At 43.4% G+C, this 25,214-nt stretch overlaps 3 protein-coding genes across 6 annotated transcripts; 1 reads left to right on the top strand and 2 right to left on the bottom strand.

The window, feature by feature from the left end:
* Positions 1-3,152: 3,152 nt before the first annotated feature.
* LOC133921863 (protein GIGAS CELL1-like) lies at positions 3,153-6,567 on the top strand. 3 transcript variants are annotated; one of them, XM_062366921.1, is made up of 6 exons: positions 3,153-3,320; positions 3,407-3,464; positions 3,715-3,793; positions 3,875-3,933; positions 4,027-4,296; positions 5,781-6,567. In XM_062366921.1, the coding sequence occupies exons 5-6, from the start codon at positions 4,036-4,038 to the stop codon at positions 6,189-6,191; spliced, it is 672 nt and encodes a 223-aa protein (XP_062222905.1). In that variant the 5' UTR covers positions 3,153-3,320; positions 3,407-3,464; positions 3,715-3,793; positions 3,875-3,933; positions 4,027-4,035; the 3' UTR covers positions 6,192-6,567. The 3 variants fall into 3 exon arrangements, with proteins under 3 accessions (XP_062222905.1, XP_062222906.1, XP_062222904.1); XM_062366922.1 differs by having other exon boundaries at positions 3,407-3,493; positions 3,719-3,793; XM_062366920.1 differs by having other exon boundaries at positions 3,407-3,493.
* Positions 6,568-12,715: 6,148 nt separating this feature from the next.
* Positions 12,716-22,224, bottom strand: LOC133921861 (uncharacterized). Of its 2 annotated transcripts, none has more exons than XM_062366917.1 (18): positions 22,013-22,224; positions 21,842-21,941; positions 21,285-21,341; positions 21,146-21,192; positions 20,957-20,990; positions 20,728-20,821; positions 20,274-20,365; positions 19,661-19,735; positions 19,114-19,208; positions 18,526-18,655; positions 18,105-18,194; positions 17,283-17,342; positions 14,696-14,787; positions 14,425-14,490; positions 14,244-14,307; positions 13,790-13,878; positions 13,449-13,569; positions 12,716-13,136 (listed from the first exon to the last, which is right to left on the bottom strand). In XM_062366917.1, the coding sequence occupies exons 1-18, from the start codon at positions 22,078-22,080 to the stop codon at positions 13,104-13,106; spliced, it is 1,407 nt and encodes a 468-aa protein (XP_062222901.1). In that variant the 5' UTR covers positions 22,081-22,224; the 3' UTR covers positions 12,716-13,103. The 2 variants fall into 2 exon arrangements, with proteins under 2 accessions (XP_062222901.1, XP_062222900.1); XM_062366916.1 differs by having other exon boundaries at positions 12,716-13,263; positions 22,013-22,222.
* A 724-nt stretch (positions 22,225-22,948) lies between these two features.
* On the bottom strand, positions 22,949-24,887 carry LOC133921862 (large ribosomal subunit protein eL6-like). Its single transcript, XM_062366919.1, has 4 exons — positions 24,597-24,887; positions 24,419-24,525; positions 23,355-23,536; positions 22,949-23,259 (listed from the first exon to the last, which is right to left on the bottom strand). The coding sequence occupies exons 1-4, from the start codon at positions 24,809-24,811 to the stop codon at positions 23,104-23,106; spliced, it is 660 nt and encodes a 219-aa protein (XP_062222903.1). The 5' UTR covers positions 24,812-24,887; the 3' UTR covers positions 22,949-23,103.
* Between the last annotated feature and the right edge of the window lie 327 nt (positions 24,888-25,214).

The following is a 25,214-nucleotide window of genomic DNA, read 5'->3' as shown; positions in this document are numbered from 1 at the left end:
TCGTGAGCTCGAAGAGCTCGGTGGTGTTTTGGATTACCCGGGTGGCCAGCTTCTCGACAATTTTCTGGTCCTTGACCCCCCCCCCCCCTCTTGAACGCTATGACTACGGATTCTCTCGTGATCCTCGGAATGGTGTTCGGGTGCTCAATGAAGCGCTGGATGTAGTCTCATAACGACTCGTCTTGTCGTTGTCGGACCTGATACAGGTCATCCTCGACCCCTGGTCAGGCATAGGTTCCTTGGAAGTTGGCGATGAACTAGTCGCACAGGTCCTCCCAGGAGTGAACCAACTTGCGGGGGAGATTCATCAACCAAGATCGGGCGGAACCGGCAGGGCAGTATGGAAGTAGTTGGGCATGACCTTCCCGTGTCCTCCGGTGGCCTGCACCATAGTGGTGTAGATTTGTAGAAACTCTTCCGGGTTGGTCGAGCCGTCATACTTTTCGGCTAGGACCGACCGGAATTTGTTCGGCAAGCGCACCTCTCATAGCCTGGCTGATAGGGCGTTACACCTTGTCCCGTAACGGGGCGCCGCTTGTTGCTAGACTGTGGCGCGTGTCCTGGGGAGAGAGACAACGGTCTCTGGGTCCTAGCGACGGAGTGGAGTCGTCCGATGCCTCCTTGCAGGGGGAAGGCGTACGGTAGGGCTCTTTGCCCTTTTCTAGCACCCGTCAAGCCTTGTTCTCCTCCTCTCTTGTGGCCACCTGTCTCTGGATTATGCCCTGAAGGTCACATTGGCGTAGGGAGTCGCGTAGGTCGGAGGGTTGGCCACCCCGACTTGGTGGTGGCCTACGGGTACTCCCCGTGGTTGGGGGAGCGCGGGACCTATTTTTTTCATGGGCTCGGTTGTGACCCATGGCGACCGCGACCCTCACCGGACCTCGTGACAGGGGCGGTGCATACCGACATGGTCTGTCGTTGGGCGGTCTCGACCAGGAGGGTGATATCACGTAGGAATGGTGCCACCGGCGAGCCTTCCGGTACGAGCACCGGCGGGTTCGCCACTGGTGTTTGAGGCGTGGGGCCCTCCAGCGCCCCGCGGAATGGGCCGTCATGCAGACCTTGCGTTGGGTCTCAGAGCTTTCTGATTCCGGCTCGGTGTCCCATGCCTGGAGTACACTGGGTTCGTCCGGATGGTACCCCATGATGAATATGTTGCAAAACGGCTAGGGTCCTTGGAACGGAACTCAGCAATTGCCGTGGATTCGGCCATGGGTAGCCTGATCGAGTCTTTTCAAGCTTGCTAAAATGACGAAAATGCGCCCCCTACCTGACGCGCAAAATGTCGAGGGCAAATCCCTGATAGTGATTCTGGGATATGCTGGACAGTGGGTGCATGAACGGTGTTTTAGGGACTGAGTGTTTGTGTAGATAGCGGATTTGGGGACACCAGGGGTTATACAGGTTCGGATCTTCCTAGGGATAACAACCCTACGTCCTGTGTTTGTGTTATCGTAGATCTCACTTGGTTACAGACGGTGTTCTAGCAGTTTGCCATAATTGATTTTTTCTACCTTACAAATGGGATCCTCATCCCTTTATATAGTAGGGAGGGGGAGAACTTACACAGGAACGACATCTGCTTATTCTAATATCTAACTCGAATCATCATTACGGAGGACCAGGTATGCCAACTTGCTCTGACGGTATTGTATGTCGTGTTGCCGTGCGCCGTCGTGTTTAGCCCGTAGAGCCCTACCTCGCCACATTTAATGCGACGGGATGGAACGGTGCCCTTCTGCACCATCCCCGTCTGCTTGCCTCTCCGCGTCATCCCCATCCACTTGCCTCTCTGTGCCGTTCCCGTCCACTTGCCTCTCTGCACCGTTCCCGTCCACTTGCCCTACTGGGTGGCTGACAATGTCCCATCTGTCGTGCGGCACTGCGCTGGCCTGCAAAGTCTCACTCCATAGCCTTTAATGCTACAAGACGGGACAATGCCCCCCTGCACTGTCTACGACTTTATTCGTCGGAGCCGGTGCCTAGTGAAGAGAAGCGTTTGAGCGGGGCCAAATAAAGGCGCTTCGGATGGGTTGCATCTAATTTGATCCCATGACCAGTGGGGCTGGTCGCAGGTTTATGTGAAGGCGTAGCGAGATTGGTAATTGGAGGCCTTGTACGGGTCGTGGTAACCCTTCCCTGGTCGCACGACCGATCAGCTTTTTATGAGGTATGTTCCCCTGGCTGTTTACACCCTTCGTGTGGCTTGTTAGCCGGGTACCCCTTTAATCAATACATCGACAAATATAAAATCAAAGAATTATATATTTGAATAAATATATACTTGTATATATATATATTCAAATATATTAATTGGCTAAAGTATTCCAAAAACACCAAAGTAAATTCTAAATTAATCCTTGCATTAAATTGAATCATAACATTTTTGGTTTATTTGTTTTATAGTTCTTTGAGTGGAGATTTGAATTTGAATATCTCTCAAATTCAAAAATTTTCTTAGTTTCTCTCCACTCAAATCCAAAATTGAATTCAAAATCTTTTGAATTCAAATCCTATATTAGTGCTAACAAGATAATTAATTATATTTAAGTACTTATAATCTTGATTTGTATTAAAAAATTATAATTTTTATATAGATATTTAACATTCTCTTGTCCTTAAACACCAACATATTCATGCCCTAAGACTATCTTCACTGGTTTCCCTTTAGGGCCAGAATCCCTTCACGATGGAATTTTCGTTCCCTTCAGCGCTCCAACGATTTCTCTTTACGGTTCCCGTCATGAAAGATTCTCAAGATTATTCCCTTCAGAACATGATTCTCTCTCCTTTCTCTTTACGATTTTTCTCGAAGGGACCTATTGAAAATAGATGAAAATAAAAGGAATGAAAACAGAGAAAGAAATGGAAAAAAACGAAATAAAGTGAAAATGGTAATCGCACGATTTTTTGGATTCCACCCATGGAGAGCTCTCCGCCAATCCCAACGGTCGAAAGTCCAAACCTCCAAACACCACGCTACGCGCACCAGGTCCATGCACCGGAACCATCATGTCCGTCCATCTCTCGCGCTTCAAGACACGAACGTCAGGATGGTGCTCACGGTCTACCGAACGCAGCGTACACCGCCCATTTCGGCCTTGCCAATTTCGAACCCGTTAAAAATCCCGCCGGCGCCGCCGTCCCCCAAACGGCCGAACCCCCCACCCGATTGGAGCCCGTAGGCCGTAGCCACCACCAAGCACAAACCCTAGGAAATCTACCCAGAAATTTCACCCGAATTGGGGTTGTATCGTAGGGAGTAGTCGTCGCGGGGATCGGGTCGGCGCGGATCTGAGAGGAGCCAAGCAAATCGTGAGGTATTTTGCGGTTTTTGGGTGGTTGTTTTCTTGCATTTTTCCGAGGGGTTTGGTGATGGGTTTTTCCTCTGGTTCTGTTCTTGCAGATCTGCGAAAGGGGGAGGATTGGAGAGTTGGATCCGGAGCGGTGGGAGTCTATCTGAGGTGCGAATCACGAAACGAGAGGGGATAAGGTTGGTTCTTGGGGGCATCTTGTTGGTTCGCTCCCATTCGCGTTCTTCGGACGTGTTTGGTGGGTTCTATAGTTGCGAATCCCTGGGAAGAGTAGCGGGTTGTGGTAGGATTATGAGTAGAAAGATCGGGGATTCATGGTTTTAGTGTTGCTTAAGGCAATTTCTTCCTGTTATTTCAATGCTTATCAATTGGTCTTGCCTGCGTTGCGGCTTTCTTGCAGGTAGGCATCTTAGAGTCGTGGGATTCGCCTTGATAAGTTGACATTAGAAGGAGAAGGCTAACCAGGGCCGGAGCAACAGGTGTGTAAATTTTGGTGCATTAGTTGTTCATGCGTTCTCTGAATTCTACTTGGCAATTTCATTGGAAAATTTCTTGCATAGATCCAGGAGAAGAGCAACAGGACTCAGGTCACCAAGAATAGGAGAAGAGCAGAACAACTGTAAGGAAAAATTGTGATTTCTGGGTCCATTTATTGATCTGGTGAGCATTTCTTGGGTTCTTGCATTACTGATGTGCTATAAACTTCATGCAGAACTACAAGATGCCTGAAGTGAGGAATGCCAGCAAGCCGGCGCTTGCCGACGGCTCTGGTGGTGGGTTCTTTATCAGGAGGTTGGCATCGCCAGGAGCTGTGGTGGTGAAGGGCGTCCTCAAGCCATTGGCTCGACGGGCCCGGTCACCGTCTAACAACAAGGAGAATGTGCCACCAGCGTGGGCTGTGACGGCTGCACCGAAGAGGAGGAGCCCCTTGCCTGACTGGTACCCGAGGACCCCACTCCGTGACATCACATCAATCGTCAAGGTGATGGACCATTTCCTTGTTGTTTGTGGGATGTTCCCTTAATGTAAATGTCGTGACCATTTTTTGGTAATGTCAGAGTTCTCTGGATATGTTGTAAGTTGTAACTTGCATGTGGTGCATGATATGTTCTTTAGGATATGTTACAATGTTGATGTGGAATTGTGGTAGGTCTTGTATTCAGAATGTCCCTTGTTACAAAAGTAGGTTCTGGATTATAGTTGGCATTCAAAATGTAACGTTTGGTCTTACAGGTGCCTCTACTCATGCTGGTGCAATATACATTTTTGTAACAGGGAATGTGGGGCGAGTCTTACCTTTTATGCTTGATGAAGGCATATAAAAACTTTCTTATAATTTAAATGAATTATTAAAGAGTAATTCTCCTATGAGTTATGACTGATCTTGCTATGTTACTTTTAAGTTGCCAGCAATAACAAAGTACTGTGTTTTAAATTCCCAGAAAGTTTTAGTAAGGTAATAAGGCCAATTTTATGGAAATCTGTTGTTCACTTATTTAATCCATGTTATATTTCTCCTTTGTAGTCAGTCATGTTGGCGGTTCAGTGATCACATGTTTGAATTGCAGTACTTATTTGCTTATAGAAACTATGGATTGGAATTAAGAAGCTTCACACTTCAGCCTGTTCTGTTAATAATTATGTGTTTCGACAGTTGAACATTATATGACCGTGGAGCATTTTAGCTGTATTTTTTCGTCTGATACGTTGTCATTGGTTATATACACTGTAAGCATGCTTAGGAGTACATTGACAACGTACCATTCCATCGAATGCTCAAATTGCTGCTTAGAGGATTTTATTTGTAACGGCCTATCTAGCCTATGTTGCTTGTCTTCCTAGTTGCTGAGATTCCAGTTCATTTAACATGACCATGGAAAAATGATATTCTTGGAACCAGAATATAGATATTGGCTGCAACTTCAGTTTAGTTCTTTATGTAGAATGCACTGATTGTTTTTCAATCTGTTCATGATATTTGGTATAGAATGTTATCTTTCAGTAACTTTTTTTACGGTCAAGTTGTATTGTGTATAGTCATCTTCAAGGAATCTAATATTTGGAAGTATGCTATGCTGTTGCTTGTACACAACGTAATTTTTCTTTTCCAGACCATGCTTTATAAGTTTCTTGATATTGAAGTTTTGAAAGCTGATGTAATATTCTTAGTTGTAGACAAAATAAGCGTACTTCTGTGGTATTAATAATTGGTACCAGTACAGACTTAATGTTGCTTGAACTGTTGTCAGAAAATTAAAATCGTGCAGCAAGTTTTGCTTCATGTTCAGCAAATTTTGTTTGTTTCTCTGTAGATAGTAATTTGCTAATAGGTAGTTTTGTTTGTTGAAGTTCTCAAAGTTGCACGTCCACTGTTGTCCTGCTGCCATACTATCGCTGATTTTCACATACCTAACTCGGATGTATAGAGTTACATTCACCTGCTGCTGTACTAACTGCGACTTGCAGGCTGTTGAGAGGAGAAGACGCCTAAGTGATGCTGCGGCTCGGCAGCAGATCCAGTGGACTGAAGATTCTTCACAATCTGTGGATCCTACAACTCGAGTACAAACAGAGCAGGGTGTTCCTCAAGGAACGCCAATAACTCAGGAAACACTGGCTGCTGTCACCTCTGGTCCCGGCTCAACTCAAGTTGTTGCAAGCCCTGCAACTTCTTTGGCCGAGGACAAGCTGAAGCCATCTTCCTCTCCATCTGACTGCTCCTTGCAGACAGCTTCATCCGATCTCTTGGAGAAGAAACTGTCCAGTTCAATAGAACAGATTGAAAAGACCGTAAGAGGAAACCTGAAGGAAACTCCGAAGGCCGCTCAGCCTTCCAAGAGGGTCGTCCAGAGGCGCACCCTGATGTCCATGCGATGAGCTGAAAGAACTCTGCTCTGGCCTGCATGGTGCCCTCATGTCTGCTGCTTTCTTAGCCGCTAGTCCTAACAACTCATTGCATCAGTTTTCTGTTGGGGGTATGGGTGTTCCTGGTTCTCTGCTTGAGGACCTGGGGTATGGGGATACCTAGCTCTCTGCTCGAGGGCATACAACTGTGTATAGCTTCACTATGTTTTTACCGTTACACGTTTTGTTTGTGAAATCAGTAGTTCCTCTGTGTAAGTAAGACTTTGAATCTTGGTGGTATTTTGTAACCTGCTACAGAACAGATTAGAACAGATCTAAGATGGGGTGAAACAAATGTTGGCTCTGACTTTGGAGCTTGAATACTGTTACAGTAGAGTAACATAACATCCTGTTGGCATTTTCTCGTCACATAGCTTGCTGAGTGATGTTATTGGCTTTATGGCAAGATGTGCATTGCTATAATTCTTACTGCAGATTTTCCTAGAGTGTGCCTGCGTGGTGTTCAGTAATTCTACAATTTTCTTACTGATTTTCGGTTCCAATTATCTGTGGCCCTTTTCGCTGGTTTAGGTTTCCTTCCAATTTTTCAGTGTTTTTACCTCCTTCGAGTTTTTCCCAAGATTACTTGTTTGGGGCTAGCAAATAGCAGCTGCCACGCAGAATATGCTGCTGGCCAATTGCTTAGCTAAAATGGAAATTTTTTCGTGCTACTTAAATTTGTCGCTGCTGAAAATGATGCTCCCTAAGGCCTTGTTTGGCACAATCCCTTGGATAAACCATCCAAGGAGGGATTCAAACCAAGCCAGGGGAAACCCCTTGCTCTATTTGGGTTGATTTGGATCTGTTTGGATTGCTAAATATAGATTATTCAAGTTTTTAAGTATATAGGAAGTGAAAGAGGTCATAAAAATGAGAAAAATTGTAAATATTCTGAAAATTTTGGAGAATCTGAAAAACCTAGAAAACCAAGCTGTAACCCTATAAAATTACAGAAAAACTCTGTTGGTAATATATTAACAGAGAAATTATGTGATTCTCTAAGCATGACAGTGCCACAAATGATAATTACAATATGCAAAAACATAACAACAATTTTCATTACCAAAAGCTGCTACTTCAACTTCTGATCACACTCAAGTCCTGCACAATGGACCTCACCGCCACCTGACTGCTAGTACACCATTAGCTACACAAATCATCAACCAATAGCAACCTTCAAGCCATGCTGCGTGAATCACACTTAGAACCTCCTAAAAAAACAGAGATAAAGAAGCATGTCTTTAAGTTCTGATGAAAAGGACTGAAAAAGTATGATATACTAATTCAACAACATATGTTTGACGGGATATAACAATGTATATCACTTCTCACCTGCTCACTAACATAGCTACACACTACCAAAACTTTTAATGGTCGAAATAACACAGGAACTAACACTAACTGCACACTACAAACACTTCTAGCAAGTAGGAAACACTGGAATGATTTGTTTTACAGCTTGACTTTAGCCTGTTGCATGCTTGTTTCTACATAACAGTAAAATGAGCTAGACAACATTTCAAATGGTGACGCCCTCCAGTGCCGCTCCCCTCCTTTGAGGCATTGTCGTGGTGCCTCCCACCACCATTGGGGGACTCTCTGGATGAAAACCCAAGTCCGGTCTTCCGGATGGGTGACGACAGTGTATTCGACGTCGCGTTCTCCTTGGAGGCCTCGCCTTAGAGGTCCCTCCCCCCATTTGAGCCGCCTGGTAAAGGCTTGGAAGTTTCAACGAGGGTTGAGGCCCGCTGTGAGAAGTTGGAGCTGTTGTGCCACTAGAGCAGCAAGTTTGGCAACGATGACCTGTGCTGAACTCTGTCGTCTTTAGAGCTATGTTAAGTGGTGTGCGAACCTTTTTTGTTTAAGTTGTGTCCGTTGTCAAGTCGGTTGGGGTTTTTCGCCGGTTTTCCCTCTAATTAACCGTGCAATTGTATAATTTTTTAATTCGGTTTCTCTCATAAATTGAATCAACTCTCTTGTTCTAATATAAAATCGGTAGAGCTTATACTGTAGTTCTCTAAGAATCTGCTGAAGAAGTTCGACATGAGCAATACAAAGCCATGGGTGACACCGATGGCTACCTCGATCGTGCTTGATCCAGATGAAGATGGCGAGGAGGTGGACCAGCGGGAGTGCAGGAGTATTATCAGCTCCCTACTGTACCTGACGGCGATAAGACCCGACATCCACTTCGTCGTCTGCTTGTGTGCTCGCTTCAAGGCTTCACCGAGAACGTCTCACTACCAAGCGGTGAAACGCATTTTGAAGTATCTCAAGCACACTCTTGAGTATGGCCTTTGGTTTTCTGCATCCTCTTCACTTTCTCTTCGTGGCTTTTCGGATGCGGATTTTGCTGGTTGTAGAATCTATAGGAAGAATACCTCTGGTACTTATCATTTTTTGGGTACTTCTCTCGTCTGTTGGTTTTCTTACAAGCAGTCTAGCGTTGCGCAGTCTACTGTTGAAGCTGAATATATAGCCGCTGCTAGTTGTTTCTCACAGATTTTATGGATAGTTGCTATCTTGAGGAATTTTGGGTTAGATTTCAAGAGTGTGCCACTTTTGTGTGATAACACCAGTGCCATAAGCTTAGCCAATAACCCAGTTCAACACTCCAGAACTAAACACATAGATGTGAGATTCCACTTCTTGAGAGACCACAATGAGAAGTGAGACATTGAATTGAGCTACATAGATACCCAACACCAGCTAGCCGACATCTTTACTAAGCCTCTAGATGCAACAAGGTTTGCCTTTCTGATGGGAGAGCTTGGTGTGTGCCATCCCTATGGCATTGTGTGAAGGGGAGTTGCCTTTGTACATATTCTATCTTATTTTTGTTGCATTTGCATTACATAGCATTTTTATAAGATAATCATGTTAGCAAACTTCACTTGTATGTGCTTTGCACTTTCTTGTACTAGTTGTGAATTTGTGCTAAGTGTAGTGGATGTATAATAATTTATGCAAACTTGCACTTTCTTGTACTAGTTGTGAATTTGTGCTAAGTGTAGTGGATGTATAATAATTTATGCAAACTTAGGCTCTTATTGAAACATGGTATAAAATCTGTTGAGCAAGCTTATCTTTTTTAAGAATGAACTTGAAATGTAAACATAATCTCTTGTCACTCTTGAGTGTTTGCTTTAGCTTGATCAGTGCTTAAATTAGGGCTAGTTCTGCGAAAAGCTTGTGCTAGACTGTTTTATTCAGTTCAGCGGATTAGGGGCCTTTGACCTTTGTCTATGTAAATGTTTAGCTCATAATTAACCCTTGGGAGAGTATGTGCCCTTTTATGTCGCAAATGCACAACTTATTTTGGCTTTGTGAAAAATTGCATATCTTGAATCCTATATTGAGTTAATAAAATGAATGATTAAGTTTTGAGCTAAAATTGAATCCAATATGATGGCTTAAGGCTTCATATGGTTTACCAAAAAAGTGAACTCATAGTTTCTTAAAACTCACTTGAGGATAGTTAAATGATCAAATGAGAAAGTTAATTTGTGCTTTGTAATGTGCTAAGAATGTTATTTTTCATGTTGTCAAACTAAGGCTTGGATTGATATGTGGGAGTTTACATAGCCTGTTGAGTTGAACTTGGTTGCCTAGTTTTAATTTGACATAACACTAGTTTCTCTAATCTTTGCGCTGATCATGAAACTGTGGATGCTTTTGTGGTGACATCTTTTGGATAATTGAACAATATAATCAAAACTTGCTTTACTCCCGGTGCTTGTGAAATGAACTCACTTCGAGACTTTATGCGTCTTTGAGTTATATTGTTTACTCATCCTAGTGCTTTGACATCTCTAGTCCTTACAAGTGCTTTATGATCTATATGTGAAGCTTTTTAGGCTTGCATTTCATTTGCACATCTTTTGCATACTCTTGTATCCTTGATGTTTGCATTGCTAAAGGGGGAGAAAATATGTTCAAAGATATTATTTATAAATATTCAACAAATAGGGAGAAAATTGTATTTATTTAGAAATGAAAGAAAAAATGGAATATGTACAATCATCAAGGAGGAGCATATGTTCTTGAGTTTTTGAGTTTTTCGTACTCTTTTGAGGTTTTTGGCTCGTCTTTGCCTCTTTTAGGGCTTTTGCAATATTTCTTATGCCAAGTGACATATGTTGCTCTTTTTCGAGTTTTTGGTCACTTGGATGAGCTTATCTTAATTTCTTCAAATCAAAATCTTTGTGCTTTGAGGGTTATCAATGCACTCATCAAGAGGGAGATTGAGAAACTAAGTAGAAATATACCTTGGTTTACTTGTGATGAATGATTGACATTAGTATTTATTTGGCTTGATGATCTTCGATTTTATATGAGCTTTGATGTGATTTGAATTGATTTGGGATTTTATTTTGAGCATATTGATTATGGACTAACTGGAATTGGAGTTGGAGATATATGTTTGCTTGTCTCATAGTATGTAGGTGATGGATGCAACTTGGCGGTCGAGGGATAATCGGGGCCGAGCGGAGTGCTTGGTGCCAAATGATCAAGGAGCCCGGACGGAGTCAAGGGTGATTCTAGCTGAACATGTGGAGGTCAATCAAAGCATGAAAGATGTATGGAGACGGCGTGTTGACAAAGTCAAGTGAAGGGGATGCTGGTGCAAGTGACAAGACGATCTGATGGATCGGAAGTGGAAGAGACTTACCAGCAGTTAGGATCGCATAATAGAGTACACGCGTTGACATCTAAGTGCTTGCTTAAGATGTAAGCAAGGCGGCGAGTCACGCTTTGAGAAGACGGTTTCACGGTTTGGCACGCACCACTCCACCCGCCCCATCTTTTCTTGAGCTCGCCCACCCTGCCGGTGATGGCAGACAGCATCATCCGGCCTAGCTCGTGGCGGCACCAGGGCGCACACACGAAGATGTCCTCCACGTACGGCCCTGGCTTCACAAGGAATGTGAAGTAGTTAGGGAAGAAGATCATGAACCCTGACGTGACGCGCCTGCCGCTGCGCGGTGAGGCAAAGGCGGTGGCCTCTGGGTCGGCTAGTGGGGACACGGAGAGGTCGAGATGGCAGGAAGCGATGGTGGAGGTGGAGTCCAGGATGATGGGGGAGAGAGAGAGAGGTCTAGGATGAGACGGTGAAGAAGGGGGCGCCGACGAGGGAAAGAGCGTGGAGGTGAGGAGCTCCTGGTGGTGGCTGCTCGCGATGAACTGGGTTGGGCACGTCGGAACAATTAGATAGGGTCTGTTTGATGAAAAGAACACACACGTAAGGTAATTAGATTATTACTAAAATACTCTATTAAATAGACAGTTAGATTACAATAATAATACTTTCTTTCATCGATATCATCTTTTGCAGTAAAGGAGCTCAATTCGGAAACGTTGTCCAAGACCCACACGCGCTGCTGGGTTCAGAACCTTCGCATGTTCAGAGTTCGGAACCACTTGTATCGGAAACGTTCGCATGTTCAGAGTTCAGAACCTTCACTTGCACTCGACGCTTGCTTCACTAATGTTAGCTTCCGCTCTGCGTGTCAGGCCACTGACCCGGAACGGCGATCGCAGCTCCCACTGTCGGTGCTGACGGCGGCGGCGGTGGTGGCGGCGGTGGAGAGGCAGAACGGAACAGCAGAAGCATATGCGCTCCGAAAGCCGCTTACTTCTGATTAAAGGCTAGAAGCTCTAGTTGGTCATATTTAGCATAACTGAAATTTATGGATTTTTATTAAAAAACGGTTTCTGTTACAAGCTATTTATGATTTTTGATTTTTATGAGAAATTTTTATGTTCTCAATATAAAAAATTAGAAAAGCTATTCTCAGTCAATTTATCAGTTTTTAATTTATTTTATTAAAAATCAGTTTTTCAACTTTTTAAAAATCAGTTTTTCATAACTTGTTTGTTTCAACTTATGAGAAAGCCGTGCCAATCGGGGCCATAGCCGGTACCTCTGAATCCGATGCCTGTTCAACTCACCCTGTTAAAATCGCTGTGCCGTCTCTGCCTCCGGTGACCGTTCAGCCGTCATCTGAACAACCTTTGCAGCCTGCAACCGCCGCTCATATCGCCGTCGCTGCGCCCAAGCGACGTACGAAGATGACAAGTCATCCGACGACGCTGCCGTCGAAGAAAGCGAGGTAGAGGCGGGCGCTGATGTCCATGTGATAAGTGGAGATCTGAAACAAATCGTTTTTTTATTGTGTAAAATATTTAGATCTAGCAGCCGGATCTAAATCAAATGTTGATATCTTTCATAACATTTGAAGTGTGATGTAGTTTTTCCTTTACTTCTCTTCCTAACACAAGTGTTTATAATAACTTCCTGCTGTCGAGTTCGAATCTTGCCTTGCCAACAACTCATTCCTGGTATAGAGTTGCATATTTAGTGACTAGTATATCTTCTAAACGAAAAAAGAAACCATCAGGAACAGTACTGTAGAAGTTACAAGATTTACAAGCCTGGAACAGTTTATTAAAGATTTAAGATTCCAATTGAATCTTGGAATTTAAGAGGTCTGAGGTCACATCGACGGAAGGAAAATTGACGAGAACTCGGAGAAGAGGAAATCGTGTATAGAACACAAGTTACACTGATACCAACAGTCATCACATTGCATATACAGATGACCGAACTTCACAATTAATATCCAAGAAACAAGGAAAAAATAATTACATGAGAGAACACCTTTGAAAACCTGGAATCATGCTTTAAGGTATGAGATCGATCGCAACAGAATCTGCGTGGATACACATTTGTATGAATGTCTGCGCCGAAATTATCCATAGGTTTTCTTGGAAGCAGGGTATTAGCAGCATGTTGAATCTTGCGAGTTGTAACGGCCTAGCGATATTTTCCATCCAAATGACCTGCCAACTAGATTTGAAGTCTGTGTAGCACCAGTAAGGTCACTATGTTGCACATAATGTTCCATTGCAGCATGCCTGTGAGTTAATAGATAGCCTTGCGAATGCGCAGTTGGATATGTGGCTTGGAGGAAATTTCATACGTGCACTATTCCGGATTTCTGATAGTCTCGCGCTTTTGTGATAGTATGAGCAACGATGAGAACTGAAGAGAGTAAATCAACAAGTCAATTTTGGCCATCTCACTCAAACTGATGGGATTCGTACAGAATGATATGTGATGCTCAACCAAAAATAAAACTTTTTCCCATTTCTATAGAGAAGGTGATACATAATGGTATGCAGCAAAGTCGGTATGACTTGTGGAACCAAAGATGTAAGAAAACTAACCTGGGTACCAGCAATTATGGTATGACTGAGTGGATGGGCTGCACAAGAAAGCACCCTTTGAGATAAAGGAACAAACTTGTTTTCGGCAGCTGGTTTTTCCATAGGGCCTCTTGTTTCCTCGCTGAAACATGGAAATCAAGTGAGAAAATGAAAATAAAGTTCAATAAAATGGATAAAACAAAAATTTATATCCAAGAAAAAAATCGATAGATGAATAACCAGAAGCCTGGAACTTAACTAGGTATTTCCCAGCAAATAAACAGGGTGTTGATCAGATAACATAAGTATATTCTGTGCAAATCCAAACAAAGATAAATTTTCTCAAGAAAAAATCAGCTTACTTGTAGTCCACATGGCATGCAGAGCTTGTATCTGGATGAAAATCCAGTAGATAAATTCCATCACTTGAGGAAGATCCAATTGCATAAATCTGGACAACGTAATTATATGGTATGCATCAAGGTCCTTACATCAAGGAAAATTATCAATAGAATTCCTAGCATGGTAAACATGACTGCATTATTAAAAAAAAAACTCGACCAACCTAGGAGGAACTAGATGGCATTGCAAATAAGAATAAATAGACACTTAAATTCGAGTCGAATAGGACTCGAGCTTGGGTGGTTTAGACGTACATTCACACCCTCAACCAACTTAGCTAAACTCAGATCTTTTGCATTACTCAGCACTAATGATTTTTTTCCCACCTCGCAACAAAATATCATAAGGGGTTTGAATGTTAAGAAAAAAAACTTGCATGTACTAAGATCTAGGGTGCTATGTGGATATTCTTACAGAAGATGTTGGCAGCCAGGTTGGTTTGCTAAAATGTTTTTGCAACGCCAGGTCCATGTTGTCCCTAATAAAACAAAAGGCAGGGCACCACAAAACGATGCTATTAGAAAAGCTTTACTTTAACTAAGAATATTTCCTAGGCACATCAGGTTTGAAAAAAAATCTCTGGGGAAATACTTACAACCAAGCCGGAGGAGGGCAGTGCAGGTGACTCACACTGAGATTGTTAACATTCAGGACTCCAGACCTAATATGGAATGCAGATAGAAGAGAAATTCACTGAGATCCGGTGAGTGGTAAAGCACAGCAGCACACTGGAATCGGTGGGCCAGTTATTGTGGACTAAATGTGAAGACATGGAAGGATCATAGATGAAAAATTCTGATAAGAATAAACTAATCCTTGTTTTATGATCAGGTAATGATTCTTAAGGGGAAACCCGATATACTTACCAGCCATCATCAAGATGGAAGGCCAGTTGATATGAGCAACTAGGGTTGAAGTCTATTGACAGAATTGGGCTTGAAACAATGTTTGATTGTTCCTGAAAATAGTGAGGCATGTTAGATAATATGTTAGCTGTGTATACATAGGTTGCATTTTCCCTCTAGTTAGAGGGGTTTTCTGCATTTGTACATTGTACATCTAGCCCCTTTGGGGCATAGAATAGATCTGAGTTGCACATTGTAACTTAGTGCTTCACAAATGATATGTTTGGGAATATTAATAAAAACGAAGCATCTTTCATGTCACATAGTGTAATCTAACATATAAAATATATCAAATTGGAGGATATATGATGTTTGGATGAGAGAAGTTTATCAAAACAAAATTTACTTTCAATCTATCAGTTCAAGCAGGAGCCAACAAATATTCGACAAAGAGAAAAAACAAACTAGACATTGCAATTTCAACCGAATTCAGGAAGTCCAAAGAAAGGATAGAATCAAGACAAAAAGTCATATTCTCATAAGCTAAGAAACAAAGCGAACAATGATGATGAGACCCCCGCGTTGTCTCTGAGAGGCGACTCGGGGGCGACGTCGCCACCGCGCCCTAGCCCCCTCCACCGCGACTCGACGGGGCCGCAACCGCCACTGGCCGGCGGAGGCGGTGCCAAGCGGCGTCCGTGTGGCCTCGTCTCCCCCTCTCCCCCCCCCCCCCCCCTCCTCCTCCTCCCTAATAAATCTACACCCGCTAGAGCCCACGCGGTCGTACCGGGGCGGTGTCGGGCGTTGTTCAATGCGGTTCCTTCGCAGGCCTACTTGGATCTGGGTGTCGGAGGCGTCTTCTACCTTTGCTCATTTCAGATCTCAATGGTGGCCGACTGGGGCTGCTAGGACCGTCGGAACGCGACCTCTCATCGCGCTGTTTGCCGATGGATGCAGGGTCTTGCTTGTCCTCTTCACCATTTGGTGCTTCCCTGCCCTACGTCGGCGCTCCATGGGGCTGCCCTCTCCACCCAGCTGTGCTCGCCTCCTAGCCTCCTCACGCCGCCTGTGCTCCTCCCCGTTGCCGAATCTATCCTCTCCCCCCGAATCCGGCCTGTGGGGAGCGCGGCAGCTTGGTGGTGGCTTGGGACCGGCATGTGCGTGGTAAGGGTGGCTTGGTGGTGGCTTGGGACCGGCGCATGCGTGGTAAGGGCGGCCGCTTGGTGGTGGCTTAGGGCCGGCGCGTGCGTGGTAAGGGCGGCCTAGATTTCGTCAAGAAGGTTATGGGGCTCTTGGGCAAAGGCCTTGCTTGGCTTCCTACCGACGCCGACAACGGTGACGGTCAATACCCTCGTTGGGGGCGTTGTCGTGACGCCCCCATCCCCACCCCCTTGTTGGGGGATTCTCTGGGTGAAAACCTAGCACCAGATGTCCGGACTGCGATAGCGGCGTTTGCGGACGTCGTGCCCTCCTTTGAGGCATCGCAGTGGAGACACCCGCCCCTGAGTTGCTGCTGGTGGTGGCTTGTGAGTGGACCTGGATCTTCGGCAGCGGCCCCAGCCTCACCGACCATTTAAAAGCCCTTGGACTCCTCCTTTGCTCGACTATGGTGCTTGGGGCTAGCCGTGTAGCTGTGAAGTCGGAGTTGCTGTGTTGCGGGGGGCACGGCGGAGCTCAGCAACGAAATGCATAGCTACACCCCCACCCCCACACGGTGAAGTTGGTGGTTGTGGCAGTTGTTGTGGATCGCCGTAGGAAATCATGGTTGCAGTCGTGCTCGGGAGCGGTAACCTACAGTGTAATCGTTAGTTGTAGTGTCCAAGTGGCTGTAGTGTGCCCTTGTGGGTTATTGTTCCGGCAGAGTTTGTCTGTCATGCAAGGGGTTTTATGTCGGTTGTCCCTTAAATCAACCATGCCATTGTGAGGTTTTCGGACCCGGTTTCCCTTATAAACTGGGTCAATCTCTTCTTCTATAAAAAAACTCGGCAATACTCTTGCCATCCTTTCGAAGAAGAAAAAAGAAGCTAATAAACATCCTCCATTTAAATATTTCAAAAGGAGTGCTGGGTGCATCCTATAATAAGATGTGCTAGCAGTAATTGAGGGCTATTATAAAAAACAGTGTTATAAGTATAACTTGCATGTATTTCACAAAATCACTACAGTTTCCATTTTTGTTAATGTGAATTTCATTAGGAGCCTGAACATATCAGTTTGCAAGCCAAGATTCAGGAAACCATCTGGCCAGAAACCACATGCCAATACTCTTAAATTTAACATTTTGGATGCTTCACAATAGCTAGCATAGACCTCTAAATTCCATTCAAGTAGTTGATAAATAATAAGGATTCCTTTAATATGTAGAAGTCCCATAATACTATGCGTAGACAAAGAGGATTCATTTAATATGTAGAGGTCTCATTATACTGCATAGACAAAAGGCATCAATGTGTCTCCAAGAACAGCAAGTTCTTTTCACGAACACGCAAGAGAACTACGCGTCTTTGCATTAAGAAAGATCTGACAATCCAATTACAACACACACACCACACTGACAGTATTACCAGAAATGTCTATAATAATAAGTTTTTCTTCTTCTTTTGCATACCTTTAGTGATGCAATTTTGCCCAACAACGTTGATATCTTCACTGATAATAACTGTTGAACCTGGAAAAGAAATAACTATCAGTCCAGAACCAAAGTAAGAAACACAAACCCTCGTATTGTGAAGACAGCTATGACATTGTTGCATGAAAAGGTCCAAGGACTATACTTGGTCTGTTTGTTTCCTATTGTATAATTGGTAATAAAGTTTTATCATAGGATGCAATTCAAAAATAATATAGAAACTAGATCGATTAGCTGGCACAATTGCACAGCATAGTCTAGTGTAATACATGGACCTCTAATTTTTGACAGCTCAAATTTAGCTTAATTAACCTAAACTGCACTATATTAATACGAGTAGTTTCTTATGGTTATGAATTATGATTTATGATTCTTTCTTAATAGTTTGAATAGGTTTCTTATAGCATCCAATGTTTGTGAAATAATCATAATTAGCTTCATTGGATTGTGGACTGGATGTTTTCTTTTCCTGAGAAATCCTGGAATTTATTTCTTTTGGCATTAATGGTCATAGATATTTGTTATATTATAGACGGATGAAAGCAGATTCTGGGCTATTTTTTCGAAATATAAGGAATTAATTTGCACCACTTATAAGCTAGCTCTACCAGTCCATGGTGTAAAAAACTGCAGAAACTTGTATATACAAGCTGAGCAGCCAGTCTGCCACTGCATACATGAAGTTAATAAGCAGAAGCTTGCTATAATAAACCTCAGAACCTTGAAATCATCACACTGGATAACGGGTTGGATGATAAAAGATCGGAAAAAGCTAACAGAATGTTTGTCTTCTGAATGCACCTCATTGTGGCTTTGAAAAGCAGCTGATGCCCTCCCTCCACGGAGATCCCAAGCATGAATAGTGCCATTTTTACTAGCACCAAACACTGTCTGCAAAACAATTTCAGTGTTCATCTATGGAGTGGCCCAAAGTAAATTAACTGCTGAAGTTAACAGAAAATTTATAAATCAGATGAACTGGCAAAGAACAAAAAAATAAATAAAGAATCAAAAACATGAAATGGCTAGCTAATTTCCTGACGAAGCTAATTGCCTCTTTTGGCAAAGAACAGTAGATGAATTTCGTCAGGAAATTATGTTTAAGTAATCAAAAGAGGTAAGCAACATATCAGCGGATGGGCCTTTTAAATCCTTATGCAACTTGAAGCATACTAGCAGAAATACTATATTATAGGTTGTATTTTAAAAAGAATTAGCATACCCGATTATCCATATTTAGCTTGACACTGTTGAATTGAGATTCTGAAGATGCTGTAAGCTCAAGACAGTGTGTCTTACTTAACCGCCTGTCCCACATGTAGACTGCCCCATCAAGGCCAGATGCAAATATCCTATGGAAGTGAGAACTGTTAAAGCCCATGCATATTTTCCATCAAGAGAACATTTGTTTTGCATATTGGTAACGTCATTGCTGGAACGCTTAGTAACAGTGTTAAACTGCTGGTCTGCTTACCTAGCTTCACTTTACAAAGCAACAATCACCATAAGAAAAAAAAAACTACATTTCAGTTGACGAACTAACACCCACCATTAGTAGAATCTACATGCTATCTCTTCTTTGATGACCCACACAACCCAATCCACCCAGCATAGTAAAAATAGATATCACTGTCAATATCTCTTCTTTAGGACATATAGGAGGTTAACTTTATACTCTGTATAGAGCATAATTCAAAGACGAAACTCAATTGTATAGAGCAAGCTTCACAGTACTAAATAGCAATATTTTATGATTGACATTATTTCAAAGATGAAACTATGATGGCAGGCACGAAGTTAAATTACCTACCGTGACTTATCATCTGAAGCAAATGCTAGATCAGTCAAACTCTTGCGGGACTCAGAGTAGAGCGCAGGAAATTTGGATTTTCCTTTCTGTAAAACCTAAAATGGTAATAACTCGGAATCAGAATAATATGCGCGTTAAAATTCATGTATTTCATAAAGCTAAGGTTCCTTGTAACAGACTATAAACTACATTGGGAAATTTGAAGTTTTTTTTTACTTGATATATTCTCTGGAAGCCTTTTCTAAGTATTGTGTGATTTTACTTTTGTGCATACTGAGGGAAGCCTGTCTACCTTATCCCTGATTTAGACCCAGCATTATCTGTCACAAATTTCCTGTATATTGTGTAGCTCTTTACGAAAAAAAGAAATAATGGAAAGTATAAAGTCAATAAAGTAAGAGGCAGCATTCAATGTGATAGTTTAGAAATACAAAGGAAAGGAAAGAATATTTGATCTCCTAGTGTAAGCCAACAGGGGACACAGTGCGAAAGTATCCTTGAGTAACATGTGATGCATTTGTAAGGAACAATGCAAAAGGGCACTTACTTCAGTCGGTGCAGATGAGACATAGCCAATATCATACAGAAAAACTTTTTCGCTTTGACTGGATGTGCAAGCAACCTGCAGCAATTATGCTCCACAATAAAAATACAAGAAACCAAATGAAAACACATCTGTGTTATGGACATGGATCCATTAGAGGGGGATTGGAGGAGGGAGAGAGCACGAGGGAGGAGGTGCGGCGACACGAGGGAGGAGATGGGGGGGTGGGCTTTACCCTTAACCTGCTTGCCCTTTATTGATAGATTGTTTCTCTTTATATAGAGAGAGGACAATTTTACTCCTAAAGAGGGAGGACAATTTTACTCCTAAGTAATCTATTACAATCAGAAATAATCCGAAAGCTACCTAATCTAACCCTACCAAACTTAACGGGCAAGTAACCACGCTTTAGGAGGGTGGGCTCGCAGCTGGGCCAGCAGGTCCATGGGCCCAGTCTAGGCCCATAACATACTGTTACTAATTAAATAACCCAGACTGCAATCCCTAACTGAATGCTAGCAACCATCATTAATACCAAGTACCAAAATACCTTCAGAACTGAAATGACTGAAAACAGAAAATACCGAACTACATGAAGAACAAAGCTGCTACCTACCTCATCTTGGTTTCCTGGATTCCATCGGATGGCATTTAGGGGCATTGGGTTTGATATATGGAGCAAATAATTTGATGAGACATCAGGCAAACCTACCAAGAAAAGAAAGTCAATTGCAGCAGAATTAATATAAGACCTCGGACTGTAAACTATGCAAAAATCATAACAGCTTTGCAAAAGAAAATTTGGGGTGCCACTTCTCCCTCATCTTGGAATATGTCACTAAAACGCAGAGTTGGTTCACTCTAACTAGATTTGCACTAACAAGAATGCAGCAAAAAAGGGTGCAGAAGCACATCCATGTCCTTGGAAAATCATGTTCTTAACCTGATTACCAATTTCCAAATCAGATGAGCATAGCAAACCAAGTCTATCTTCTCAAAGAAAAGATACTGTTAACCAGAAAATAATATAAACTAGAAAGGGGGATATCTGGGTTTTAGTTTTAACTTACTGCATGATGGGTCATATATGGAGCGGCAGTATAAGGTCTCAAAGTCATACACTGTTAGACAACCTGAGAATGTCACTGATGCAAGGTATATTCCCTGCACAATTAGAAACACAAACAAAGGTGCTTAAATACTTATGAATCAAAACTCTGTGCCTTAGGAAGCAGATGCAATTGGTAGTCATACTAAACTAGAAAAAAAATTAGCATTGCCACAAATTCGGCATGCTACCTTTTCATCAAATTCCATTGCTGAAACACCCTCCCTGTCCAGATACAAAAATGCAAGTTTATCAGTCTATCTAACAAGTGCAGATTACTACAATAATTTAAATGCAACTGTGTGAAGGTGATCGTAACATTACTCTAAATTGCGATTTCGTAATGTTATAATCCAAAGAATATCAAGAAAAATGCTGACCTTGCGGGATGATAATACATAGCTGCAGCATTAACCATTCGATCGACCTGATAGGAACAATGATAGTAAATCCATTAATTGGCTGAAATACAGCGGCCTGGCATTACGAGTACAACTCCAAGTAATGAACAAGCATTACATATGTCTTACAACGTTCCTCGCCATATGTGTAATACTTGTGATCGAAGGCCCCAGTCTTCTCAAGATAAAAACAAAATATTAAATCAAATAAAAATATAAATATATTGCAATATTATAAACAAACAGAACAATATTCTGCCATTTCTTCGTCTAGAGAGGTCATCTCTAATCAGGTTACTCCCAATCCCCAGTGTATAGCCATTAACACTTACTAACCATGGGAGCTCATCAGCACCAAATGTCAAGCTCATTAACACTTACAAAAGAGTTTTGTAGTACGTCTCCCTTATTACAGTAGTCTACTTTGACATTCAAGCGCCAGACCTCCCCAACATTCCATTAAAGTATATAACATTTTATTCCAAAGAGGAAAGCATCGCGCTCCATTTTCATTGCCCTACAAGTAACCTTTGCCAATAAACATAGGAGTTTGCCGCTAAAGGATTCCAATTCCCGTTCCTTGATTCCTACGCGGTAATTCCAGTTGAGAACGAAACAACAGTGCAAATAAAATAAAAAAGAAATCACCGCTCTGTTTCAACAAGCAAACGCTACCTCGGCGAAGGAATCGAGGAGGAGGCGCGACTCCCGGTGCCGGAACCTCGCGTCGATGCGGCCGTCCAGCTCCACGGCGATCCGCCTCCACCGGTGCCTCCTAAGAATCGAGGGAGAGGATAAGAGAGCGAGAAGGCGCGATAGGCGAGTGTAGAGGGGAAGGGGGAGCACCTCGGAGGCGGCGTCGGCGCGGGGTCTTCGCCGGAATGAGGCGGCGCCGCCACGAGGAACTTGTCCATGGGCGACGGCGAAGAGATGGCGCCAAAATGAAGATGGGGTTCGGTTCTCTTCCCGCCAAAATCAAGATGGGTCAGAGGAGAGACTGGGAGGGCAGTTCGCCCGCTCGGCTACAAGCGCACGGACTAGTACACTTACGGAAAACACGTCCGTGTATCGGTCGGATGGTAGAAATGTAGAATACGCAGCGTACAAAATATACCACTTGTTAATCTACATCTTTCTTAGTTTAATTCCGCTTCCCTTGGACGTTATCTGTTGCTCTAATTTTGGAAAATATTATCCTGCAGAAACATGAATTGAGTGATTTACATAGAGTTGATGAACAAAGGTGAAAAATAATCTAAAATGAACTTAAATGCAACTGTTCAAGCCGTCAAGAACTCAAGATGGGCGGCCAACATAAAGAAAACTTCCTGTCAACGCGCAGGTGCTTGTGCGATATCTTGGCTAACAGTTGGACAATGCACTTCGTCAAATCCATGCGCAAGCTGAATGCTTTTAGCAGAGACCGGTATCCCAATGTTCAGGATACACTGCTCATCGCCAAGCTCGAACTCCACGTTCAATACGAAGGTGCACAAATTACATAAGCTTTTGCGCATACCAGCATCCCTGAGCAACTGGGAATCTCTGAGTGACAGCATCACTCCAGAATGTAGGTGATACATCAAATACCATTATTCACGTTCATACTAGCTCTGAATCATGATCAACTGGGAATATCAATAGCAAGACACCGTGAAAACGTTTAGGCACTCAGATGACACCATAAACTCCGCAGATAACGAGCAATTCGAACTAACTGGGACCACAAACTACTGGCTCATGTAGAACTCAATATTAAACAGCGAGCAAATATCACAATGATGAACCACCAACACGGTTAAAACTTCTCTTAAATCTTCTCATAATATTTGACAGGCTGACTGCAATCGGAATGAAAGGTTCACTACCCGGGTACAAAATTCAGAAGTACAAGAACACACTAGGCCAAACGGCTTCCTCAGGACTCCAAAACTAGATTAGAAGACCATCTCATGGGGCTTATCACCATCCCTCAGAGAGAACCGGGCACCAAGATAGGTTTTCAGGTCTGGGACAGCCTCAATAACCTTGATCAGAGCCACGTCCAGGGCCTTCTGGTCATCCTTTTTGAAGTCAGGCAGGGACTTGGATGCCTGAAGATTCAACACAGATGAGTCACCTAAGTATTGGAGTACAACTGATAATGAAAGGTGTATGAAACAATGGATCATGGTCCATGGATGCATACCTCCTTCTCTGTCTCAAAAAGTTCACCCTCAGTCTTCTTCGCTCTCTTCTTCTTGTCCCTGGCGAAGTACTTGTCATCAAACTTCGCAACATCAACACCAGAGATGTCGACCTTCGTAGATGTGGCAATGACGTAGCACTGGTTCACACGGCGGATCGGCACTCCATTGATCTTGAAAGGACCTGAAAGAGAACAGAAACCATAAAACTAAAGACAGAAAATGTTCAACTATTATACGATCATGACGATAGACGTTAGAGGGGCTAATGGGTAGCATGAAATTACCCACCTTAAGCTCCTCACTGTCCCATAACAAGTTCTGGCTGACAATTCGTGCAATCTAAAATTCAAGTATTATTTATATATCCGAACTGTCAAAAGGGAACTTCCCATTTCCACCTTTAGACCTCTTAATCAAAAATGTTTTCAACAATTCTGAGACAAGAGAATGTATGTATGACCTCCCCAGACAAAGAATTGACCAATCCCTAGGTTGTGTTACCAATATCTTATATGATAGCACCAACAGAGACAATGCACACAGTTACATCAATCATTTTATGTATGCAACATCCCTAGACATAGCATTAACCAATCCCTAGGTTGTGTTTCCAATTTCTTATATAATAGCACCAACAGAGACCATGCACACAGTTATATCGATCATCTTACTTTACCCAATGAGGCATCGAGACAGAAGCTAACTTTTTAGGTACCCAACTCATCTATTCAAAGAAATAGAGTGTGATCACAAGACAATCTCCCCATAAGCACAAGAGAATCAAGGCAGATACAACCTGGCGTGCCACATTTACACCACTAGACTCACTCGAAGACTAAGAGCGCTTCCAGATTGCTCTTGTACGTGTAACACAAACATCAACCTCAAACTCACAACATTTACATCTTGGTCCACTTATTACTTATTAGCAATGACCTTGAACACGTAAACTGATAGATCGAGCAACAGATTCATGCCCCTAGGCCAGAAGACGGTATCAGGGGAGAAGCAACCACAAACCATTCCACATCATCACACCGGGGAAGCAAAGCGCGCGGCTTACCGGAGATGAGGAGCAAACCGGACTTAAGCTGCTTGAGGAACACCACCCTCTTCCCCATGAAGCGCCCCGCGACCAAGATCAGCACCGTCCCGGGCGTGATGGTCGACCTGCAAAGGCCAAATCCGATCAAATCCCCACGCAAGTAGAAGAACCGAGCGGCACAGAAACAACGCGACACCTGAGCTTGGTGGGCTTGGGCTTGCGGGTGCTGGGCGCGCGGGGCTTGACGTCGTCGGCGGGGTAGAACTTGGCTTCCGCGGCGGCGGCGGGCTTCTCGGCCTTGGGGAAGGCGCCACCGTGCTTGGCTTTGATGGCCCACAGCCCGCGGCGGTGGTACGCGTGCGACCGCGACGCGCGCTTGATGCCCAGCGACAGCTTCGACGTCGGCGCCATTGGATCGGAGCGGTGGGAGGCGCCTCGACTCGGGGGAAGGAGGCGGCGGTGGGCGAAGATTGGAGGCGAGGGCTTGGTCGCGGGATTTATATGTGTTCGGCGGCGTGGAGGCGGAAACCCTAGGTCCTTGGGCTGTGCTGGTGGTGGTGGGGCCTGACTTTTGCCCCAGATTGAGGCCCAGTAGAATTTTCCCAAAATATAAAAGGTTGAATTTTAACAAGTTTGCATGCATATTTTTTGTGGCAAAACGTTTTTCGTTCTCTAGAAAAATTGCTTTTCGATTTGTCACTTGTGGATTGACATATCGCACACAGTTTTAACAAGTTTGAGTTTGTGACCAAGCCTACGCATTTATCATAACAGCCTGCTATCAGTTCGGAAAGTGATAAAAACATGGTGAAAC

The sequence above is a fragment of the Phragmites australis genome, chromosome 6 (genome assembly GCF_958298935.1).
Source record: "Phragmites australis chromosome 6, lpPhrAust1.1, whole genome shotgun sequence".
NCBI classification, from domain to species: Eukaryota; Viridiplantae; Streptophyta; class Magnoliopsida; order Poales; family Poaceae; genus Phragmites; species Phragmites australis.
Note: the sequence above shows the minus strand (reverse complement) of the source record. Positions and strands in the feature narration are given on the sequence as shown.